At 40.1% G+C, this 21,456-nt stretch overlaps 1 protein-coding gene across 4 annotated transcripts in view; it reads right to left on the reverse strand.

Moving 5' to 3' along the window:
* MCTP2 (multiple C2 and transmembrane domain containing 2) overlaps positions 1-21,456 on the reverse strand; it is a 259,714-nt gene that overhangs the window by 118,939 nt on the left and 119,319 nt on the right. For all 4 annotated transcript variants that reach the window (XM_027521361.1, XM_027521360.1, XM_027521359.1 and 1 more), the window contains 2 exons: positions 10,304-10,490; positions 7,268-7,361 (listed from right to left, as the gene is read on the reverse strand). In XM_027521361.1, coding sequence (XP_027377162.1) covers positions 7,268-7,361; positions 10,304-10,490 — 281 coding nt within the window. The remainder of the gene's footprint in view (positions 1-7,267; positions 7,362-10,303; positions 10,491-21,456) is intronic.

A 21,456-nucleotide genomic window follows, 5' to 3' on the forward strand; every position in this document is an offset into this window, starting at 1 on the left:
TTGGTGGCGTCCTGCAGATGAGGGCCTGATCACTTAGCAGTGGTGGATGTCCAGCCGGAAGTGGGGACAGATAGGTCTCGCTTCAGACTGTGAAGTCCACAAAGGAAGGGGACAATTTTGCTGAGATGTTTGCTTAACTACATTTCTGATGTTGTCATATTCCAGCACAAACAGAGCAAGAACTGGAGACATGAGAATTTTTCCTTCTAACTCTGTTCCCTGTGAGGGGCTTCCCTAGTGGCTCAGACTGTAGAGAATCTGCCTGCAATGCGGGAGACCTGGGTTTGATCCCCAGGCTGGGAAGATCCCCTGGAGGAGGGAATGGCAACCCACTCCAGTATTCTCACTCAAGCTCCATGAAACAGCACCATCCGAATTCGCCTAACATCTCCCCATGATTCACTCTTGCACCTCCAAAATGCTTGCTCTACACAGCCACCAGAATAAACTAGTATTTAAGTTCATATGAGATCACATCACTTCCCTACTTAGAAAGATCTGTAATTTCTTCCCCTGGACCGCATGTTCCTATATAATCCAGTCCCACCTAATACATTAGCCTTCTCACCTCTCAAGGTCACCATCCTCTGTTCTCCAGTCTCACCCGCCTCTCACACGTCTTGGAAAAGCCCTGCAGGCTTGGAATGTGTTGTTCCCTCACTTGAAAACGCGTTTTCTTCATCTTTACTGTGTTAACTGCTCCTCATCCCTGATGTCTCAGCTACAACCTGCAGGAACACCAGACAGGTGTCCCTTTAATGAACCCTGACACCCTATTCTTGACCTTGACAGTAGCACGGTCATTAGATACCACTGGGGGATTAGTAGTCACTCCATGTGAAGGCGGTGATTAATTTCTCCCCCTGCACTATGTCACGAGAGCCCAACACAGGCTCACACACAGGGGAGGTACATTGGCTGAATAAATAAAGATCTTACTAGGAACACAACCAGTAGAACAAGCTGTTAATTCACAGAGCACCACAAATGAACTGAACTCATTCACTCTCAAGGTGCCAATAAGTTACACACGGCGCTATCTCCGATAGACTTGCATCTATCGGAGCTAGATGCATTGAATAGAGTTCATGTTCCTTGGCAGACCATTAAAGCAGATGGCCTGCCAAGGCAGATTTGTATCACTTTTGATGTGTTTTTTAAAAGTTGGTCTTGATTTGGGCTCAGCTAGCCATGAGGTTCTCATAAATTAAGAGCATTAAATGACTATCGCTGAGCTTCCTAGAAATTGCAATTATAGTCAGTCCTTTGAAAATGGAGCATCTTTAAGAGGGGAGCTATTGTTATGAACACAACTTTAAACAGCAGACAATGAAAACAAACTAGAAAATGGACATGTGATTTAAAAGTCCCAGTGAACAATAACTATAAGACTATTTCCCTTCTGATACAAGCAGTCTTATATTTCAAAAAATAAACCCCCAAAACAACAAAAAACATACTGTTATAATTTATAAAAACTACTCAAAAGTCAGTATTATAGCATATGGCTGGAATATTTCTCCTCTACAATATGGTATCTAACTGCAGTATTTTGGTCAACAGTTTCTCAAAACAGCACTTTTATGCACAACAAAAATTGATGAGCCCACAAATATATTTTATATCAATAAAACTATTATCCATATTACAAAATGTGAATAGAAGCACTAAACTGGTTTTAGTATGAGAATTTTCCTACCATGAAGCATATTTTTTCTATACTTTATTAGGCAATAAAACAGAAACAAAAAAAATCACAGAGTGGTAACTATAGATTTCCAAAAGTGTTGAAAAGCTATTGTGATTAGCAATGATTGTTGATATTTCCAACATTATTTAAAATTCAGTAAAATTATGAACAAAATATCAAGAAGACAACCTGTGAAATTCCCCATGTCAACTACACTCTAGAAAAATAAATTTAACAAAGAATGGGAATAGCATTTAATGAGCATGTAATATGTGTTTAGTAAGCTCATTTAGGTTTTAACTTGTGTGTTAAGTCACTTCAGTTGAGTCCAATTCTTTGCTATGGACCGTAACCCGCCAGGCTCCTCTGTCCATGGGATTCTCCAGGCAAGAATACTGGCATGGGTTGCCATTTCCTCCTCCAGGGGATCTTCCCAGGGATCAAACCTGCATGTTTTATGTCTCCTGCACTGGCAGGTGGGTTCTTTACCACTACCACCACCAACTTAACTGTTAAAATACCCATGAGAAGCTAAAGGCTTAAGTGTACCCATGGCTAGAATGCGGTAGAACCAAGATTTGCATACCTGTTTCTATACATCTTCTATACCTCAGTATGTTGTTGTTGTTGTTCATTCACTAAGTCATGTCTGACTCTTTACAACCCCACGGACTGCAGCACACCAGGCTTCCCGGTCCTGCACTGTCTCCTGGAGTTTGCTCAAACTCACGTCCATTGAGTGGGTAATGCCATCCAACCAAGTCATCCTTTGTTGTCTCCTTCTCCTCCCACCCTCAATCTTTCCCATAATATACAGGAATTAAAATGAAAGGCAGTTACCATAAAAATAAAGGACAAATCAAACAGGGACTAATCTTCATCTTCAATGAATGAACTGTTGAACTGAACACTGATTTATCCAAAGCATGAGTTGCAGTCTCTTGGGAAAGGATTAGGTACTTAAAGAAAGAATGAAGAATTTTACCAGCTGTAGTGAAGTCTTAACCACTGGATTACCAGAAAAGTCCCTGAAATACAATTCTGGCCAGAAAATATTTCAGTCCCGTATTTTTCTATTTACCTATTAATTACTTGATTATCGTTTTATAGTCTATGAAAGAAACTCTGCATTGTTTTTGCTTGGCTTTTATTAATTTCTTCTTTAAACAGCTGAGTTTTGAGTGAAGGATGTTGGTCTTATTAAGCATTACAAACAGCTACACTCACCTTGAGTTTCAAAGTACAATTTATCATCTGTTTTCTGAATCAAGGCTATGGCCTTGTTTACTACAGAAGTACTGACATCAGACTGGATAACCTATTACTTAAAGATTTTAGGTTACATTGGGGCAAGGTGTTTGTGAGACAAATGCTTTAATAAAAATATCTGACAGGCTCTTGTATTAGAATAACTGCACATGGTTGTCCATATCTCATATTGCTACAGAGAACATTAAAATATCTTTCACCAATTTTAGAGGGATGGGCTACAAGGGAAATTAGATTACCTCTGATTCTTTAAAATAAAAGGTCTTCTCACTTATATACAAATGTCAGACACACATATAAAATGCGACGTTATAAATAAATTTAAATTAATACCGAGTAGGTTCAATCATACAATAAAACAGTTTATCAAATATTTATCAAATATTTATCAAAGATTTGAGTTAGTTTGAAAAAGTTATAAATTTTTGTTATACTTTAGAACACTGAAGTCTTTATCTTTTGTAAATATCTTAACATTGGTAACTTGTAGATTTAGTTATTTATATCTTATAACATTTGGAAGGTTGCACTAATTTTTATCTTTATATAAAAACTTAAATTTATAATAGCAAAGAAATTCACCTCAGTGAATGTACATATATCATATACATACATCATATCATATATATATATATGTATATGATATATAAATAATATATCATGTATATATATATGGGGCTTCCTGGGTGGCTCAGTGGTAAAGAATCTGCCTGCAATGCAGGAAATGCAGGTTTGATCCATGGATCAAGAAGATCCCCTAGAGGAAGGCACAGCAACCCACTCCAGTATTCTTGCCTGGAGAATTTCATGGACAGAGGAGCGAAGAGTCAGACGCAACTGAAGCAACTCAGCACGTACACACACATGCTTCTATGTATGGTATACATATTTTATATGTATACCATATAAATATATATATAAATATAAATATTTATATATATATATAATATATATATAAAATATATATAAATATACCATATATATATATATATGATATATTACATATAAGGGCTTCCCTAGTTGCTCAGATGGTAAAGAATCTGCAGTGTAGACACTGTTATGCAGGAGACCTGGGTTTGATCCCTGGGTAGGGAAGATACCCTGGAGGAAATGGCAACTCACTCCAGTATTGTTGCCTGGGAAATCTCATGGACAGAGGAGCCTGGTGGGTTATAGTCTATGGGACTGCAGCATCAGACAGGACTGCGCAACTAACATTGTATATCTCTCTTTCTATATATATATGATATATACATTATTCCAATGTTCTGAAATGCCAGGAAAGTAATGAGAATTCAACTTCTCCAAAGTTTCTTTTTATGGCCACATTATCAAAACATCAGTAACCACTAGTGAGGAACACCCTCCTAGCTTTGATCAGAGCCATGAGTGATGGGCATTTTCTTTTTCTAATTGCTACCTGCAAAGATACAACATTAAAATTGGCAAGCCCACTGATTGCAGAGCTGGCAAAAGCATTCATTTCTCCTCTAGGACAACAGGTCCCTGCACTCTGCAAACTGTAACCTTCACCTCCATAGGGACCACTGCCAAGATCTGCCCCCATGGACTTTTGTTTTATCAGAGTCCCTGATTTTAGGTAAAACAAACTTGAAGCATCAGTTATCATGGTTATTTGGTATTGTTTCTAAGAAACAATTACAACAACAACAAACACAAACTATCATTTAAAAAAAGTAAGAAGGTTGGAAAATTCCATTTTGAAAGGACCATTATTCTTTGAGAAGGTCCCTGGCTATGCAGAGTAAATGCAGTTTTTTAATTAATTATTTTTAATTAATTTATTTATTTTAATTGGATGATAATTACTTTACAATATTGTGATTTTTTTTTTTTGCCATACATTGACATTGCAATAACTGATTATTTTTAAATGTAGTTCTTTTTTACTTGCAGGGGTGAATACTCTGTTTCCTGAGCAACTAAAATGAAATACTCATTAATAAATAAGGCTGACTGGAAAATGCTGGGTACAAATAGTTACTTATTTCTTAAATGTTCCTGGCACTGGCAATGATGTATACCTCTTCTAATCCATGATCAAGTGAAGCCGGATTTTTTTTTTTACTGCATATCAAGAGAATTGGTAATAACAACAACAGTAATAAAAAGAGTGAGTTGCTACTGTATGATATAGTGGCTAACATCTTGGAGGTATTAATTACATCCTATTGCTACTTCACAGCAACCACAATTCACTTCTTCTTCCACAGAGAAAAGTTGCTTTAGAACTCTGGATTAGGTCCACTTTGTTGCCCTAAAGCAATACACCTTGGTGTGGAGCAGACTGAGTGAGTCTGTTCACCTATGAAGTGAGCCAACCTATAAAGAACACAGACTGTGAGATCTGATTCTAACAATAAAGATCCATATGGTCTAAAGGTATGTTTAGCTAATGACAAGGATCTTTGCTTCAAATCAGAAGAGTGATAATTTTCTCATAGGTAATATAGAGACAGTAAAACATCAGGGCATTTAGTCAAATAACATAGCATTATTTGATTTCTAACTACTTCTTTTGTTACTGGAATCTTCTAATACTCACCTTCACTCCAAAGCTACCTACTGCATATCTTGAATACAAAGAAAATGACCAAATGGTAGCATTTTCTACCAATATTATTCTTCTGAAAAGAGGGTTTTGCCTTATAGACTGATCTTTACAAAAGCTTTCATCTTCCAGGTTTCTCTCCTATTAGCTGTAACTGAAAATACTCTTTGGAGAATTCACATTGGCCTGAAACAACCTCCATAAATCCTAGTTTTGAGGATGGTTTGTGGAAGTCACCTGATAGCAAGCATAAAATAAGGTAAGTTTTAAAAGAGTATTTCCACATAGGGATGTAGCTATACACAAGTCTTTTAATGCATTGCAATTAGTTCCTGGTGATCACAAAATATAAAACTACAAAAAGATTTTTCTGAAAATACTACTTGAAAGCATATATGAGTTCCTGGGCCTTGAGATGATGTTACTGAGCCATCAACAATCACAGATTCAAAAAGTGCCGTATCGAAACACTGAGATGGAAGTAAGACACGATTTGCACTGAAAAACTGGTAAATAATTTTACATGCATTTTAGTGATGAAAACTAAAATTACTTCTGACGAAGGCACATGCAACATCTGAAATAAGTGTTTTCATAAAAGTTTCAAAAGAAAGGAAAATTTCTAAATCAATCTAAGCCTATATAAGCATTTGTAAGTAAACTGATGAATATCAGAAGCCCTTATTGAAGTATTTCATCCACAAACAGAATTTTTATATTCATATTGGGCAAAAAAGCATTTTTTAAATATTCTCACTGGACATTTCCTTAACACTGTGATCATCTTGTAGAATGATTTCCACTGGCTCATTTTTTGAAGGAGAATGAGGAGAACTCTTTTCTAAACTTATACATTCTATAATTTTTGCAATATAAAGTGCTTCTAATTAACAATCTCTTTTCCAGAGTTTGAGCTACCCCAGCCTCAGAAGTTGAGGTTACACAAATACAGAGAGTAGACCACATTCTAAAACTATAACAACAACAAAAATCCGCTACTGCATTAATAGATAGCTCCATGTTGTGTAACATTCTTCATATTCATCAGTTTACTTGGTAAGTAAACTGCCATAGAGGTGTTTAAACTGCTAGTACAAGGGTACAATTTAGCAAGGAGAGGAGAGCCATTGTCTAATCAGACACTGGAATGTCTGGATCATTCTCATCTTGGTCAAGCAGAATTCATCACAGAGCAGGTCTGCTCTAGCCTCTGTCTATAAGTTCCGATTCATGAAGCACCAAGAGAAATTTCATACAACACCATATCAATGGCAAAGTGGTTCCATGGCCCAGACTTTGGTTGCTGTTACAGAAACGTGCCAGCCAGTTGGACTGAGGATCCAGGCACTACACCATACACTCTGCCAAGGACGGAACACTATGTCCACAGTACGGCGAGAGAGAAGGACAGACGTCGGTCTGTCTTCCGATGTCCGCTTGAAAAACTTCAGACATTTAACTGGTAAAGAAGTCATGACACGAATCACCCACAAATATCTCTGAAAGCCAAAGGGACTAGCACATTACCTAATCACAGCAAGATTATTTGCAAAGGATAATGTGAAAAATGTAAAGTGAGAGAACCTGTTTGCACTTTTTCTTCTGACTCTGCTTGAAAGAGTATGATTTCTCTGTACATGCTTCTACTGAGTAAAACATTTCAGTTTGCCATCGGGTCATTTCAAGTCAGGAAATAAATAAAAATGAAAAAAAAAAGATGAAAAAGATTTTTATACCTGAGAAATCTGCTGCTAAGAGATCTACCGCCTTTAAAACCTTCACTTGCAAAATGCCGACGTCCTTCATATCTTTCAGGGAGTTCTGTAAGCACTGCGGGAGGAAAGGAGATCCAATGAACACAGCTTTCTGATACCTTGTTTAATGCCACCAAGTCCTACAGGAAGTACCTTCTGGATTTATCATAACCTTTCTCATGCAAAGCTAGGAGAAGTTCCAAACCTCCTTATATCAGTCAACAGGGAACTTCAGCATTTGCAACAATCAGATTCAAACTGACTGAGAATTAATTAACTTCAGTTTTAAAATAAACAAATTACAAAGCACATGCAATCTACTTTTAACATCACCCCCTGGTGATAGCACAGACATCCCACCAGGAAAATGGGTGTAAAATGACATTGATTCTCTGTTCCTTCTTCTTTCTCTATAATGAAACTTTTAAATCACCCTAAAAGGCAACATTATTCTGACTCAGCTAGAATAAAGTTTATGGGTATCAGAGAACTAAACTTGGACCCTTCCTGGATACATATTACCACCAGAAAGAGTGAAAGTGAAAGTGTGGTTGCTCAGTCCTGTCCGACTCTTTGCAACCCCGCGGATTATAGCCCGCCAGGCTCCTTCATCCATGGGATTCTCCAGGCAAGAATACTGGAGCGGGTTGCCGTTTCCTTCTCCAGGGGATCTTTCTGACCCAGGGATCGAACCCACGTCTCCCGCATTGCAGGCAGACGCTTTAACCTCCGAGCCACCAGGGAAGCAGGATCTATTCATTAGAGACTGCACATCCAGTACTGCTCTATAATCACATTTACTTTAATTTTTAGTTGGCATGTGCCAAAGCTCTAATATACCTACTGATAATTCTTAAGCATTTACAGAAATATTTAAATGTCTATCACACTACATCGTTTAGAAATTGTGCAAGAAAAAGATAAGCAGATAAATGCTCTTTGCCTGCCTCCAAAACACATCTGCTGAAAAAGATGTACTTTCAAACCTTTGGATACAATATTTCCATCATCATTAGATAACTAAAAACCTGTGATAAGTTGATCCCAGAGATTTATGGAAGGGTAGTAAAACCCCTATTATTTAGGCATTTCAGGTCAGAATCACAAAAGCTTAATAACAGTTAAGGTTTGCCTAACAAATATGCACCATTCCTAAGAACTTTTAGAAGCTGCTTTTTCAAATAGAATTTTCAATCTTAAAAAAAAACAACAACAACTAGTATTTAAGTTAAGATGGACACATTTGAAATAAAATATTTTCATAATTTTGAGGTGAAATGCCTTTGAAGATTATCTATTCTCAAAACCTAAAAAACAAATCCAGGGATCTGGAACTTGTATCTTACAATGCAGTGTTCTTTCCCTCTTAAACACTGGCCAGCTGTCTAGATCAAAAAACAAACAAACAAACAAACAAACACTTGATCTTTTTATTTTGATTCTACCTTTTCAAACCTCTTTTAAATTAGTACTCCCCAAATCTTGAGGCATTATGCAAAGCAGTCATTTTGATCTTACCTAATGTCACCTTATAAATACATGAAACTCTTCATGAATTTGGAAAATTTTGCGATTTGTCCATGGGAAATTTGGGGGACTTTTGCTTTCTTTTCATTTGCTAAAGTAAAGTCATCAAAGAGAATATTAAAAGTGGATTTTGTCAAAACTTCTTTAAAGTATGTCAACCTTGCGTGCAGAATCTTGTGTTGTCAATAAGATGCGTGGCTAGACTTTGTAGTCCTGAAGATAAAGGACTATTCAATTAATCAATACACCTTGCACATGAAGGAGTCTGGAGACACTTAAGTTTACGCTGAGAATAATATTCCCATTAAATTGGGATTCATCTTTGCTTCATTTCCATGCCACTTTCTTAAAATGCACCTTTCATGTGTGTGGCAGTAAAATAAACGTATTGATTTACAAAGAAGATGGAATAAAACCAGAATGCAAATAAAGACACCGAGAAAGCAAGAGCACAAGAAATAATGACGAGGACAAACCCATTTGATTTAAAAATGCTGAGTGGACTTTTAAGAACATTGCAACTAGTTAGGCAAAAATTCACAAGCAGTTCTTATCCAGGGGAGTGTGGAACAAGTCTCCCATGCCTCTCTACGGCTTTGTTTTGCTTTAGAAGACACAAGTACTTTCTCACTTGATCTTAAGAGGGTCTAGAAACGTATGCCCAACATTGCAAACATTAATATTTGGTTTATAAAAAGCAATTTTTGTGAATTTATATTAAAATTCCTAAAAATAATATAAATTAATTTTTTTTAACAAAACAAAAACAGACTTACAGATTTCAAAAACAAATTTATGGTTACCAAACAGGAAACTTAGGGGGAGGGGTAAATTAGGACTTTGGGAATAACATACACACACTACTCTATATAAAATAGATAGTCAACAAGGACCTACTGTATAGCATAGGGGACTTTACTCAACATTCAGCAATAACCTATGTGGGAGAAGAATCTGAAAACAAACGGATGTATGTACAAGTATAATTGAATAATTTTGCTGTAAACCTAAAACTAACACAACAGTGCATTAGTTTGACCAAAAAGTTCATTCAAATTTTTCCTAACATCCTATGGAAAAACCCAAACAAATGTTTCCTGGCCAACTCAGTAAATCGACTATACTTCAATATAAAATAAAAGTAAAAGACAAACAAAATACAATAAAAATACCTATTCATATATACAAACATGCTAAACAACCTTTTGCCCCCTTGAGGATTTCAGTTTTCTCCAAAGAGATCCTGAATGGTAAAATATCCAAACACTTTCTCTGGCTTTTAAATAGGAAAGCGAATTCTAAAATCTACTTTCACCTTTTCACTAGCCATGAAATTAACTTCCATGTCTGATGCCTTGTTTAGGAGAAATACCATTGAACTTTGGACAAAGATCTCTTTGGATGCAGTTTTTCAATTCCCAGACTTTGTTTCAGCTTAAAGGTGGAGTGGGCGTGGGGTGGGGAGGGGGCGTAGCAAGGCAGAGCACTCACAAAGCGCTGGGCGATCTGCTTTCTCTCGTTGGGGTCTGCCAAGGGGCACACACACAGATCTGAGACCGAGACCCCTGAACAGGGCGTGAGGGTGACCAGCATCAGAAGGGTCCCCTGGCAGCTTTCCAATGGCAGCTCCAAGCAGTTGGCTTGCTTGAGTGGGAGGGCTGAGATATCCACTTTACACCTGGAAAAGTTACCAGAAGCAGACAGAAAAGCGATTAATGCGTGGCGGCGCGGACCCTCCAAAGCACCTGATTTTCATTTCATCCCCCCCATGAAACCTCCCGCTGTCTGGGCACTGGCTGGTTGAGCAGTGAAGGTTGCAGGGGCTCCCCTGGCTGCTAACACTCCCTCCCGGCACACCACACCCTCAGTAAAGGAGAGAAAGATGTCAAGAAACTCAAAGAAAAGGCCGCATGGAGAAAGTGGCAAACGAATTGAGAAGCAGCAAATCTCTGCCAGGTAAAGTCTGCAGAAAGCTGATGAGATCAAAAACTAGGAAGAAAAAAAGTTTCAGAGTTTCAGCACTATGGATGTGGGCTCTAGAAGGCTTCTTGGGTTGTGTCTTTTTTTTTTTTTTTTTAACCAGCCATGAGAATAAGAGACGTTGGTTCAAAAAGAGGTGAAAAGACAGGAGCCTGTGCAAGCGGGAGAGGGTTAATGGAGAAACCATTTTCTTCCAGATTAATGCCAACTGGCGAGATTTTATTTAAAGAAATGTGTTAAGGTGTTTTCCTAATAGGCACCGTTCCTCGGGGTTTCCCCAGGTGGGTTTCTGTTAGACAAATGGAGCATGAAGTGCTGTTGATTGATCCCATTTCTGCAGCACAGCCAGAAAAGGCTGCACCCATCTGCTATAAATTGCATGTTTTCCGCCTCTTAACTGTCAATGTTCTGGTGATGTTGAAAACCTCAAACACATTTAAATACAGAAGCAAACACTGAAAGGGGGGGCTGAGGTGCTAAGCCATTTATTTGCTTTAACACGGAAAATCCTGGGGTTGCTTGGACCACACTCGCTTCGTTCGTGTCCTGGTGGGTGAGGTGGCAGGGCTGAGTGGAGGCAAGGCGGGCACTGTGTGGTTTGCGTTCCCATTCGCCATCTCTAATTACTAAGTCAGATGACTGTTCAAGACTTTATTACAAACACGGATGCACCGCCTCATAATGTCGGACAATAGAGTCTTACCCCACATCATTCATGCACTTTTGTAAGTTTGCAGACAATAGCCAACAGGCAAACCCACCTCATATATAAAGCCATGATGGTTTTGAGCCACATGGATATGGAAAAAGTTCCAGTTAAATAAATTTGAAAGAAAGCTTGCAATTCTTTTCCAATTAAAGAGAAAAAACTACCAATATTAAAAGTCTATGCCTATTTTTAGTATAGAATAAAAATATTTTTACAGTAAGGGATACGTACCCATAAAATTAAATTTATGTGGGTATTTATTTTCAAATTACCAAAAGTGATTCCAGTTATAAGAAGAGGTGGCAATTAGAGCTTTTACATGTAATAAATTCATCATGTGTTTCTGCTGGAGACATTAAAAAATATATTCATATATATTTAAATAACCCTCTATGGTTTGAATCAAAAATTTTTTTGTAGCAGTAAATAAGTTTACTACTGTGAACAGAGGGGTTAGTAAATTTTGTAAGCAAGTATATGAGTGGGGAGTTAATTTTGCTGGGCAAGAAATGTCAAGTGCTTTAACTGCGCCATTTCTACAAAACTGCTGCTGCTGCTAAGTCGCTTCAGTCGTGTCCGACTCTGTGTGACCCCGTAGACGGCAGCCCACCAGGCTCCCCCGTCCCTGGGATTCTCCAGGCAAGAACACTGGTGTGGGTTGCCATTTCCTTCTCCAATGCATGAAAGTGAAAAGTGAAAGTGAAGTTGCTCAGTCGTGTCCGACTCTTCGAGACCCCATGGACTGCAGCCTACCAGGTTCCTCTGTCCATGGGATTTTCCAGGCAAGAGTACTGGAGTGGGGTGCCATTGCCTTTTCCGCCTACAAAACTAAGGACCTGAAAATTCTAAATAAGTATAGTAGTAGTACATCTGTTTAAGAATATTTGCTAAGCATTATTTTACACTGTTATACACACTTTCATTTAATAAAGCTCTTTCTATGGAAGGATGAATGATCCAAATTTGTTTAAGACTTTTCTCTGGTGGTAACCTTAAATAGGAGAGTGTTTATTTATTTATTTATTTACAGCTTCCTTGAACAGAGCAGTTTACTAATTTAAACAAGTGTGAATCACATCAAACTAAACATTTGGTTTTGTCTCAGAAATTACACATTTTCACAAACTTTTCAGTCATTTCTACCCACTATGAAACTTTTGCACCTATCTCATATTTAAAGTTTATTTTGATAACAAAGAGAATTCCTATACAAAAAAATAGCCTTGCCTATTTTAGATATAAGAGCCACATAAACACCAGATAAGGGAATTTCGGACAAACCTAACAGATTCTACATTCTCAATTAATTAATGAGTGAATTCAATCAAATGCTTACTTTTCTTTTCTTAGTGACCTGAAAGAGCAAATTAAATTGATACATCAGCATCGGGTCAGTCAAAATTAAACCTTGTCCTTTTGTACACGGATTATGACCCCTGTCTCTTAGGGTCCCCATCCCATCATATGAATTAATCGATTCTTAAAACACCAACGTCTTTAGTCTTAAGAATTAATGTAAAGCGACCCTCTCCCTAGTGTTAACCACCAACTCTAAGGATGACTTTCTATGAACTTTCTAGAACTGAAGTGCTCTCTCCCCATCTCTTCTATCCAGCTGGCTGCCCCCTTCAATTCCACATTCTGGAAGAAAGGAGGAAAGAAGGGAGTAAGAAGAAATGACTCTCACACCAAACTCTTTCCTTCAGGCCTCCTATTTTTCTGTGTCAACCTCTGTCTCCATGGCTTCAGCTCATCTTCACGTTGGAAGGAGAACCAGAATGCTCTGGAGGTTAGTCAGAGGCAAAAGAAATACTTACATTAACCCCAAGCTAGGAACTGGTTACTGTATGACCAGCCAAAGCAGTGGAAGAAAAGATAAAAATAAGGACTTTTCTTCCAGAATTTCAGAACTCTTTTACCATAACACTCAATTGAATCTTCTGAAGAGAGGTGAGTATCATGTAAACAAAATGACCTTCTTCAGGTGCAAGTAAATAAAATCTTTAAGATATAATCATTTTGAAATACATTCACCAAAGACAAGTTTAATACAAAAGTCTTAAAAGGAGATTCTGGGCTGCTTCATTCCTTTTCTATAGGGTATCACATTCTACCCCGGGAAAAAAATAAATAATCTGGCCGGCACCACGCCTGAAGCACTAGCCAATCTGCTGTTCTTTCCCAAGACTTTCTGTTACCTGTTTAGTAACCAGTTGCAGGTGAAGTGCAGAGCTGGCCCCTGAGGATGCCTAGAAGAACGGATCCAGCGCAGATTCATCGCAATGCAAAACACCCCCTCCTCCTTCCCTCCTGCCTGCTCATTCTTATAAACACTACTCACTCACTCATCAATTCTAGAATTTTACAGGTATTGTCATGTATTCTCTTTTCTCTTTTGTATCCTCTAAATTTCTTCCCAAACTCTACCCAAATGGCAACATTGTATGAGGCTTGATGAAACTAAGCTTACTACTCTAGATGCAATTTTCTTTGAAAAATAAACTCAGTTTTTGGATATGTGGTTTAAAAGGCTCTCATAATTAATGTTCCAATTATCATTAAAAACCACACCAACATTAATAAATGATGGGGCACAAAGATCTTTCTTTGAAGGGCCAAAGAGTAAACAGTTTTAGTTTGGGGCTACATGGTCTCTGCTACAACTACTCAACTCTCCCCTTGTAGCATGAAAGCAGTAATAGACAATGTGAAGAAATGAACAGTGCTCTTTTCCAATAAAACTTTACTCAAAAACAAGCAGCCTTCTGGACTTGACCCACAGGCCCTAGTTAGGTGACCCCTGATCTAAAGAAATGCTAATCATTCAACTGTGATGAATTACAGCAGGGTAAGTATTTAAAAATTTTCCCATAATAGTAGATGACAGTACAGACACATTGATAAAGGTATCAGAGATACTGACCTACAAACAATGTAAAACAAAAAATACCTGTTAACTCACCATAGCCCAAGAGACTCCGGCCAACATATCCAAAGATGTGTTTGTTAACAAAAACCGATGAAGCAATAAAACTTATGAAACTGTACTGAAAAAGACAATGTGGAAAGCACGTGTGCAGAGTGTCCGTGCAAAACACATGAGTAACGAGCATTAGTCAATCAGGTCTGCTCTCAGGGCATCTCATGTGCGGCTCCACCAGCAGGGGGAGTGACCACGTATGGACCATAATTCAACAGGTGCTACCCACGGGCCCTTAGAGGACCAGGAACTCATCATTCTGAAGTCAGGTTGTAGATCATTCAGTCCATCAGAGGTCCACTGTGGTAACAAGTAGTGAACAGAAAGGAGCCGGGCACTGGTGTGTCTGGGTCTAGCCAAGTCCAGCCGTGGTTCACGGGCAGGAGATGGAATCCGATGGCTTTGTGACCTCACTTCCGCTTTCCGCTCTAGTCTGATCGCGTGACATCACCACTCTTTGCATTCCTTTCAAGTTTCTCAGACGTCTTCTCCCTCCTCTCTAAGTCTCTGCCCATTTGGTCCCATCTTCCTGAAACGTTCTTCCTCCAATCTGGTCAGGCTAACCACCACCCATGTGACAGGTCTCAGCTGAGACGCTCTTCTTCCAGAAAGCTGCCCACAACCTAGTGCCTGAGGACACGACCCACACGTGAACCCCCAGCTTTTGGTAGGATGTCTGATACACAACATGCTCAGTGTTTGTTGAGTAAAATGAACGAACAAACAAAATGAATCCTAGTGGCAAAATAAAATTCAAAGTCAAACACTCCAAATTATCAAGTCAGTGTTTCTCTTTTGGTAACCAACTGAATATCTTGTAGGTCTATTTCCTCCTCTATATAAAAAAGAAAGGGAAAGAAATATATGTATGGATACCTCCCAGATTCAAATATCTGCATTTCTATTCACCTGGAGAAAATAAGGACTAAGTTACTTTTTTTTTTTCCCTCTGCAAGTTTTTTTTTTTTCCTCTGCATATATTAAAGCCAGCCTCTCCAGCCCACAGGCAGTTAATGTGCTGATTTAGCATTGTTTCTGACCTCCTGTTCCTGTCTTTCTCCATTAATCCCACCGCATTTTAATGTTTTAATTCAACACATAATTTTTACCATATCAGTCAGCCAAACCTGCTAAGTTCCACTTGCCATGATAGCTTTTAACCTCTTATTCATTACCATAATTCTATGTTTTATATTATAGACTGGTCAGCTTTTAACTTAAATGCAAGGGGGCAGAAAAGAGTCCTAGAGTTTTAAAAGCTGTAAATCTCAGAGGCTAAGAACGGGGGTGAACAGGAAGCAAATGGTGACTGTGTCAAGCCTTGCTGTGAAAGCAGATCAGCAACATGGCGTGCTGATTCTCTGCGCGTCGGAGTCACTGGTAAACGGGCAGCACATTAGAGCCACTTTCTAAGGCACCATGTGGAACTCGGGATTGGCTCTGCGGCAGCCCAGTTAAAATAAGCTTGTGCAATCTCATTCTTAACTTTTCCAAACTAAGTTTGCGTGCATCCATGCATGCATGCTCAGTCGTGTCCGACTATTTGCAACCCCGTGGACTGTAGCCCACCAGGCTCCTCTGTCCACATAATTTTCCAGGCAAGAATACTGGAGTGGGTTGCCATTTCCTCCTCCAGGGAATTTTCCTGATTCAGGGATTGAACTCACATCTCTTGCATCTCCTACACTCGCAGGCAGATTCCTTACCACTGGCGCCACTTTGGAAGCTAGAATATTCTATAACAAATTAATCACCAGAATCACAGGGAAATATAAAATATACTTTAAGAAAATGGTATGATTATGTTGAAATGGTACAGGTTGACAAGAAGATTAATCTATATTTCTACTCTTGCCATTTTGTTTAAAAGTTGGAGCAGGTTATATTTAGCTTTATTTCTTATTCCTCCTAAAAATCCACTGTTTCTGCACCATAGATGGACTCAAAAGACTTTTTTTTTTCTGTCCCATGAATAGTAGACACCCTGTATCGGGGGTTGGGGTGTTAATTTGCCCAAGCACTTTTATCTCACCAGCCCTGACCTCCTCAGGAGCTACTTGTGGCTTAGCGGAAGCCCACAGGTGGACCATAAGGACATAAGGAATTTCAGAAAGCTCCCCATGACTCAGAGAGCCTGGAGGAGGCTGGCTGCCATGGTGGTTGGGTAGGCAGGACAAGGCTGAACTATCACCAAGCTAGCAACCCACCAATGCCAACACAAACGCCAGTTATGACCATAACTGACCACTGTCCCGGTCTACCACCATCCACAGCTACAAAACCAATGTTGGTCAGGCTAATCGACACTGTTCAGTTCTTGGGTCAATAAATATCCTTCCCATCACATCCTGGAAGATAGTCACTGCTCACTTCCACCAAAACACACACACAAAAATCTCTATTCTGTTTTGAATAAACAAAACTGAGCTGAATTTTAACCAGTCATATCTCAAATACTTAAATAGCACAATTTAGTGGTGGGGATCTGTAGTTATTCTCCAGAAGAAAAAAAAAATCTCAAAATTAATAGGAGTAATAATAGCAATCAACAATAGACATGGTTGCCAGTTGCCATGATGGCCTGCAAGTTGGCTGAAGACCCTGTTACGCAGATGGAAAAACCACAAGAAAGGCCACTGCCCAAGGTCTCGTAGCTTGCAAGTGTTGTGGTTACCAGACAGCCCAGGAAACACAACCCAGAGCGTTCCGTCCCTCCTCTCATGATGCCTGCCAGGGGAAGCTTCAGTGGGGGAAGAGTTTCTCACAGAGGCCATGCAGAACTTTAAACTGTTATCACCATCCAAAGACAAATTATGAGACAGGTCTGAGAACATTCAACATAGCCAAAGACCCTCCTGACACAACAAGGTATTTCCCAACAGTTGGGGGATAAAATAACTGATCCTTAACAATTACAACAAAGAACAGGAAAACAGAGAGTGAACCCTTTTATGCAAGAAGGAACAATAAGTAACAGGTCTGTGATATCCATACGCCAACACAATCTCTCCTTTCACTATGACAAGCAGTGGTGTATTTTAGGGGAAGTCTCACCCCACCTGGAAGTTCACTCTGGGTAACGCTGTGTAGTCAAAGCCCAAGAGACACTTCTGTTATCTTCTGTCCCTCAGGAGAGGAAAAAGGAAAAGGATACCCAAAAAAATTCCTTTAAAGTCCACGAAGAGGAAGGGCAGAATGGCCACTGGGGCAGGTAGACGTCTAAGTCACAAACAGGAAATAGCTCAAATAATAAATGAAGACCCAAATGACAAAACATGGCATAAGAGGGACATCTCCAATTATTTCCTGTGTCTGTAAAGAAACTTAACGCTCATTTGAAAAAGCATTTCCTACTATGTGAAGGAAACATGACGGCATGGTGACACACGAAACGAAAGGCCATTACTCTCTGCACCTACGAAAATAACACATGGGCCATCCATCACCGGGGGCTCAAAGGCCATCCTTCAGATAACGCTGCGGGACACAGAGTTCTCTGCATTGTGCACTGACGTGACTTATCCGTGCTCTGCTGGCTAGCACAACGCGTCTGATCCTTCTGCTGTGGGTGTTGGCAGCGCACAGGGGTGTCGCGGCAGTGACCAGGGTGGGAGGCACTGAGAACACGCAGGCGTCTAAGTTATCCTGTGGAAACGGAGGAGCGGGGAGACTAGGAAAGCACCTGACAGAGAAAAATCTGTGCATTCTGGACTACAGGAAGACCTTTCTCCAGCGCAGAAGAGTGACAGGGCCTAGTTTGGTGCCCCAAACCACAAATCTGGCCCTGCAGATCTCCAGGGAAGTATGGCTACTACCTACCAGAGCAGCAGAGAACTGGGGTTGAGCAGGCTGCACAAAGCAATGGAACCGGGACCACAACACGCACACAGCAGGAAGAGCTCCCCGGGCTCAGCCGGAGGCAGCCTGGCCCTCCTAGCCAGTGTTTACACGGATGGATGAACTGTGTAGGTGCGTGTGCATGTTCCACATGATAAGTGGGCAAGAGTGCTGCCATCAGGTGAGTGAGAGCTCAGATTATTAAGTACCCTAGGACAAACCAGGCCATTCTGTCGACAGAATGCCACTGCAGACAAGCACGGGAGGAACATGCCAAAATTCCTCTTGTCTGTCTCAGGATAAGTTACTGAGATGGGATGGGATCAAAGGGCAAGTCGCTCAGTTGTGTCCGACTATTTGCGACCACATGGTCTATACTGTCCATGGAATTCTCCAGGCCAGAATACTGGAGTGGGTTCAGTTCAGTTCAGTTCAGTCGCTCAGTCGTGTCCAACTCTTTGCAACCCCATGAATCGAAGGACGCCAGGCCTCCCTGTCCATCACCAACTCCGGGAGTTCACTCAGATTCACGTCCATCGAGTCAGTGATGCCATCCAGCCATCTCATCCTCTGTCGTCCCCTTCTCCTCCTGCTCCCAATCCCTCCCAGCATCAGAGTCTTTTCCAATGAGTCAACTCTTCACATGAGGTGGCCAAAGTACTGGAGTTTCAGCTTTAGCATCATTGCTTCCAAAGAAATCCCAGGGCTGAGCTCCTTCAGAATGGACTGGTTGGATCCCCTTGTAGTCCAAGGGACTCTCAGGAGTCTTCTCCAACACCACAGTTCAAAAGCATCAATTCTTCAGCACTCAGCTTTCTTCACAGTCCAACTCTCACATCCGTACATGACCACAGGAAAAACCATAGCCTTGACCAGATGGACCTTTGTTGGCAAAGTAATATCTCTGCTTTTCAATATGCTATCTAGGTTGGTCATAACTTTCCTTCCAAGGAGTAAGCGCCTTTTAATTTCATGGCTGCAGTCACCATCTACAGTGATTTTGGAGCCCAAAAAAATAAAGTCTTACACTGTATCCACTGTGTCCACATCTATTTCCCATGAAGTGATGGGACCGGATGCCATGATGTTAGTCTTCTGAATGTTGAGCTTTAAGCCAACTTTTTCACTCTCCTCTTTCACTTCCATCAAGAAGCTTTTGAGTTCCTCTTCACTTTCTGCCATAAGGGTGGTGTCATCTGCATATCTGAGGTTATTGATATTTCTCCTGGCAATCTTGATTCCAGCTTGTGCTTCTTCCAGTCCAGCGTTTCTCATGATGTACTCTACATAGAAGTTAAATAAGCAGGGTCACAGTATACAGCCTTGATGTACTCTTTTTCCTATTTGGAACCAGTCTGTTGTTTCATGTCTAGTTCTAACTGTTGCTTCCTGACCTGCATACAGATTTCTCAAGAGGCAGGTCAGGTGGTCTGAGATTCCCATCTCTTTTAGGATTTTCCACAGTTTATTGTGATCCACACAGTCAAAGGCTTTGGCATAGTCAAGAAAGCAGAAATAGATGCTTTTCTGGAACTCTCTTGCTTTTTCCATGATCCAGTGGATGTTGCAATTTGGTCTCTGGTTCCTCTGCCTTTTCTAAAACCAGCTTGAACATCTGGAAGTTCACGGTTCACATATTACTGAAGCCTGACTTGGAGAATTTTGAGCATTACTTTACTAGTGTGTGAGATGAGTGCAATTGTGCGGTAGTTTGAGCATTCTTTGGCATTGCCTTTTTGGGATTGGAATGAAAACTGACCTTTTCCAGTCCTGTGGCCACTGCTGAGTTTCCCAAATTTGCTGGCATATTGAGTGCAGCACTTTCACAGCATCATCTTTCGGGATTTGAAATAGCTCAACTGGAATTCCATCACCTCCACTAGCTTTGTTCGTAGTGATGCTTTCTAAGGCCCACTTGACTTCACATTCCAGGATGTCTGGCTCTAGGTGAGTGATCACACCATCATGATTATCTGGATCATGAAGATCTTTTTTTGTACAGTTCTTCTGTGTATTCTTGCCACCTTTTCTTAATATCTTCTGCTTCTGTTAGGTCCATACCATTTCTGTCCTTTATCGAGCCCATCTTTGCATGAAATGTACCCACTGGAGTGGGTAGCCTTTCCCTTCTCCAGGGGACCTTCCCAACCCAGGGATCGAACCAAGGTCTCCCGTATTGCAGGTGGATGTGACTTTACCAGCTGAGTCACAAGAGAAGCCCAAGAATACTAGGATGGGATAACAGCAGCGAAAAGAACTGATGTTTCATGCAACCGCCTCTGCTAAGCATTCTACACAGAAAAAAAGCACTGCATTGGGTTTTGGGTTAGCTGAGGCACAGCCTATTTTGGCCCCTAAATTCCTTGCTGATAGAAAAACATAACATCTCTGGACCTCTGGACTTCCTCATCTGTAAAATGAAGGGGTTCTACTGGATGAAGGGCTTTCAATCTTTCGTGTTCAGCAGTAAAACTCTTGCCTGGAACAGAACCCCACCACAGAGCACAGGTAAAAGTGGAGATGCTCTGGTTTCAGAAGAAACTTGATTATCCTGAAAGCTGGCCCCAACACATCTCCCTGAACCCAGGGCTCCAGAGAACTTGGTTTGAAAAAGACCACAGACAGATGTTGAGAGCCGTTTAAATGCTGTATTCTAAATTTAGAATGGGTGGACAAACTGGATGCATATTGGCTGAACAAAACGCAGTAGTTTGGAAGAAAAAACTTGGGTCTTTGAAAACATAATCCTGAGTCTTGCATTCACTATTCTGCCAAGATTCTCAGCACTCCATTCCCTCATCTATAAAATAAGGATAATATTGTGAACTTGCAGCCTTCCCAGAAATATCAGAGATGTATGCCTCCACCAGCATCTCCTTCATGCTTAAACTGGGGCAGCTACGATGCAGGCAGAATTGCATTTAACTATAGTCTTACTATAATCCTATATGGAAACTATTAATACTTACAATATTTCTCATTATATACAAGTGAGCACCTCAATTAAGTTGGGAAGGTCCGAAGTATACAAATAAAACTGATCTGGCCTCAACAGGTTTCATTATGATTTGCCACAAAGTTCATAGAGGACAATGGAAAGGTTCCATCAATTTGGGACACCTAGCTTCATGGTGTTAC

The sequence above is a fragment of the Bos indicus x Bos taurus genome, chromosome 21 (genome assembly GCF_003369695.1).
Source record: "Bos indicus x Bos taurus breed Angus x Brahman F1 hybrid chromosome 21, Bos_hybrid_MaternalHap_v2.0, whole genome shotgun sequence".
NCBI classification, from domain to species: domain Eukaryota; kingdom Metazoa; phylum Chordata; class Mammalia; order Artiodactyla; family Bovidae; genus Bos; species Bos indicus x Bos taurus.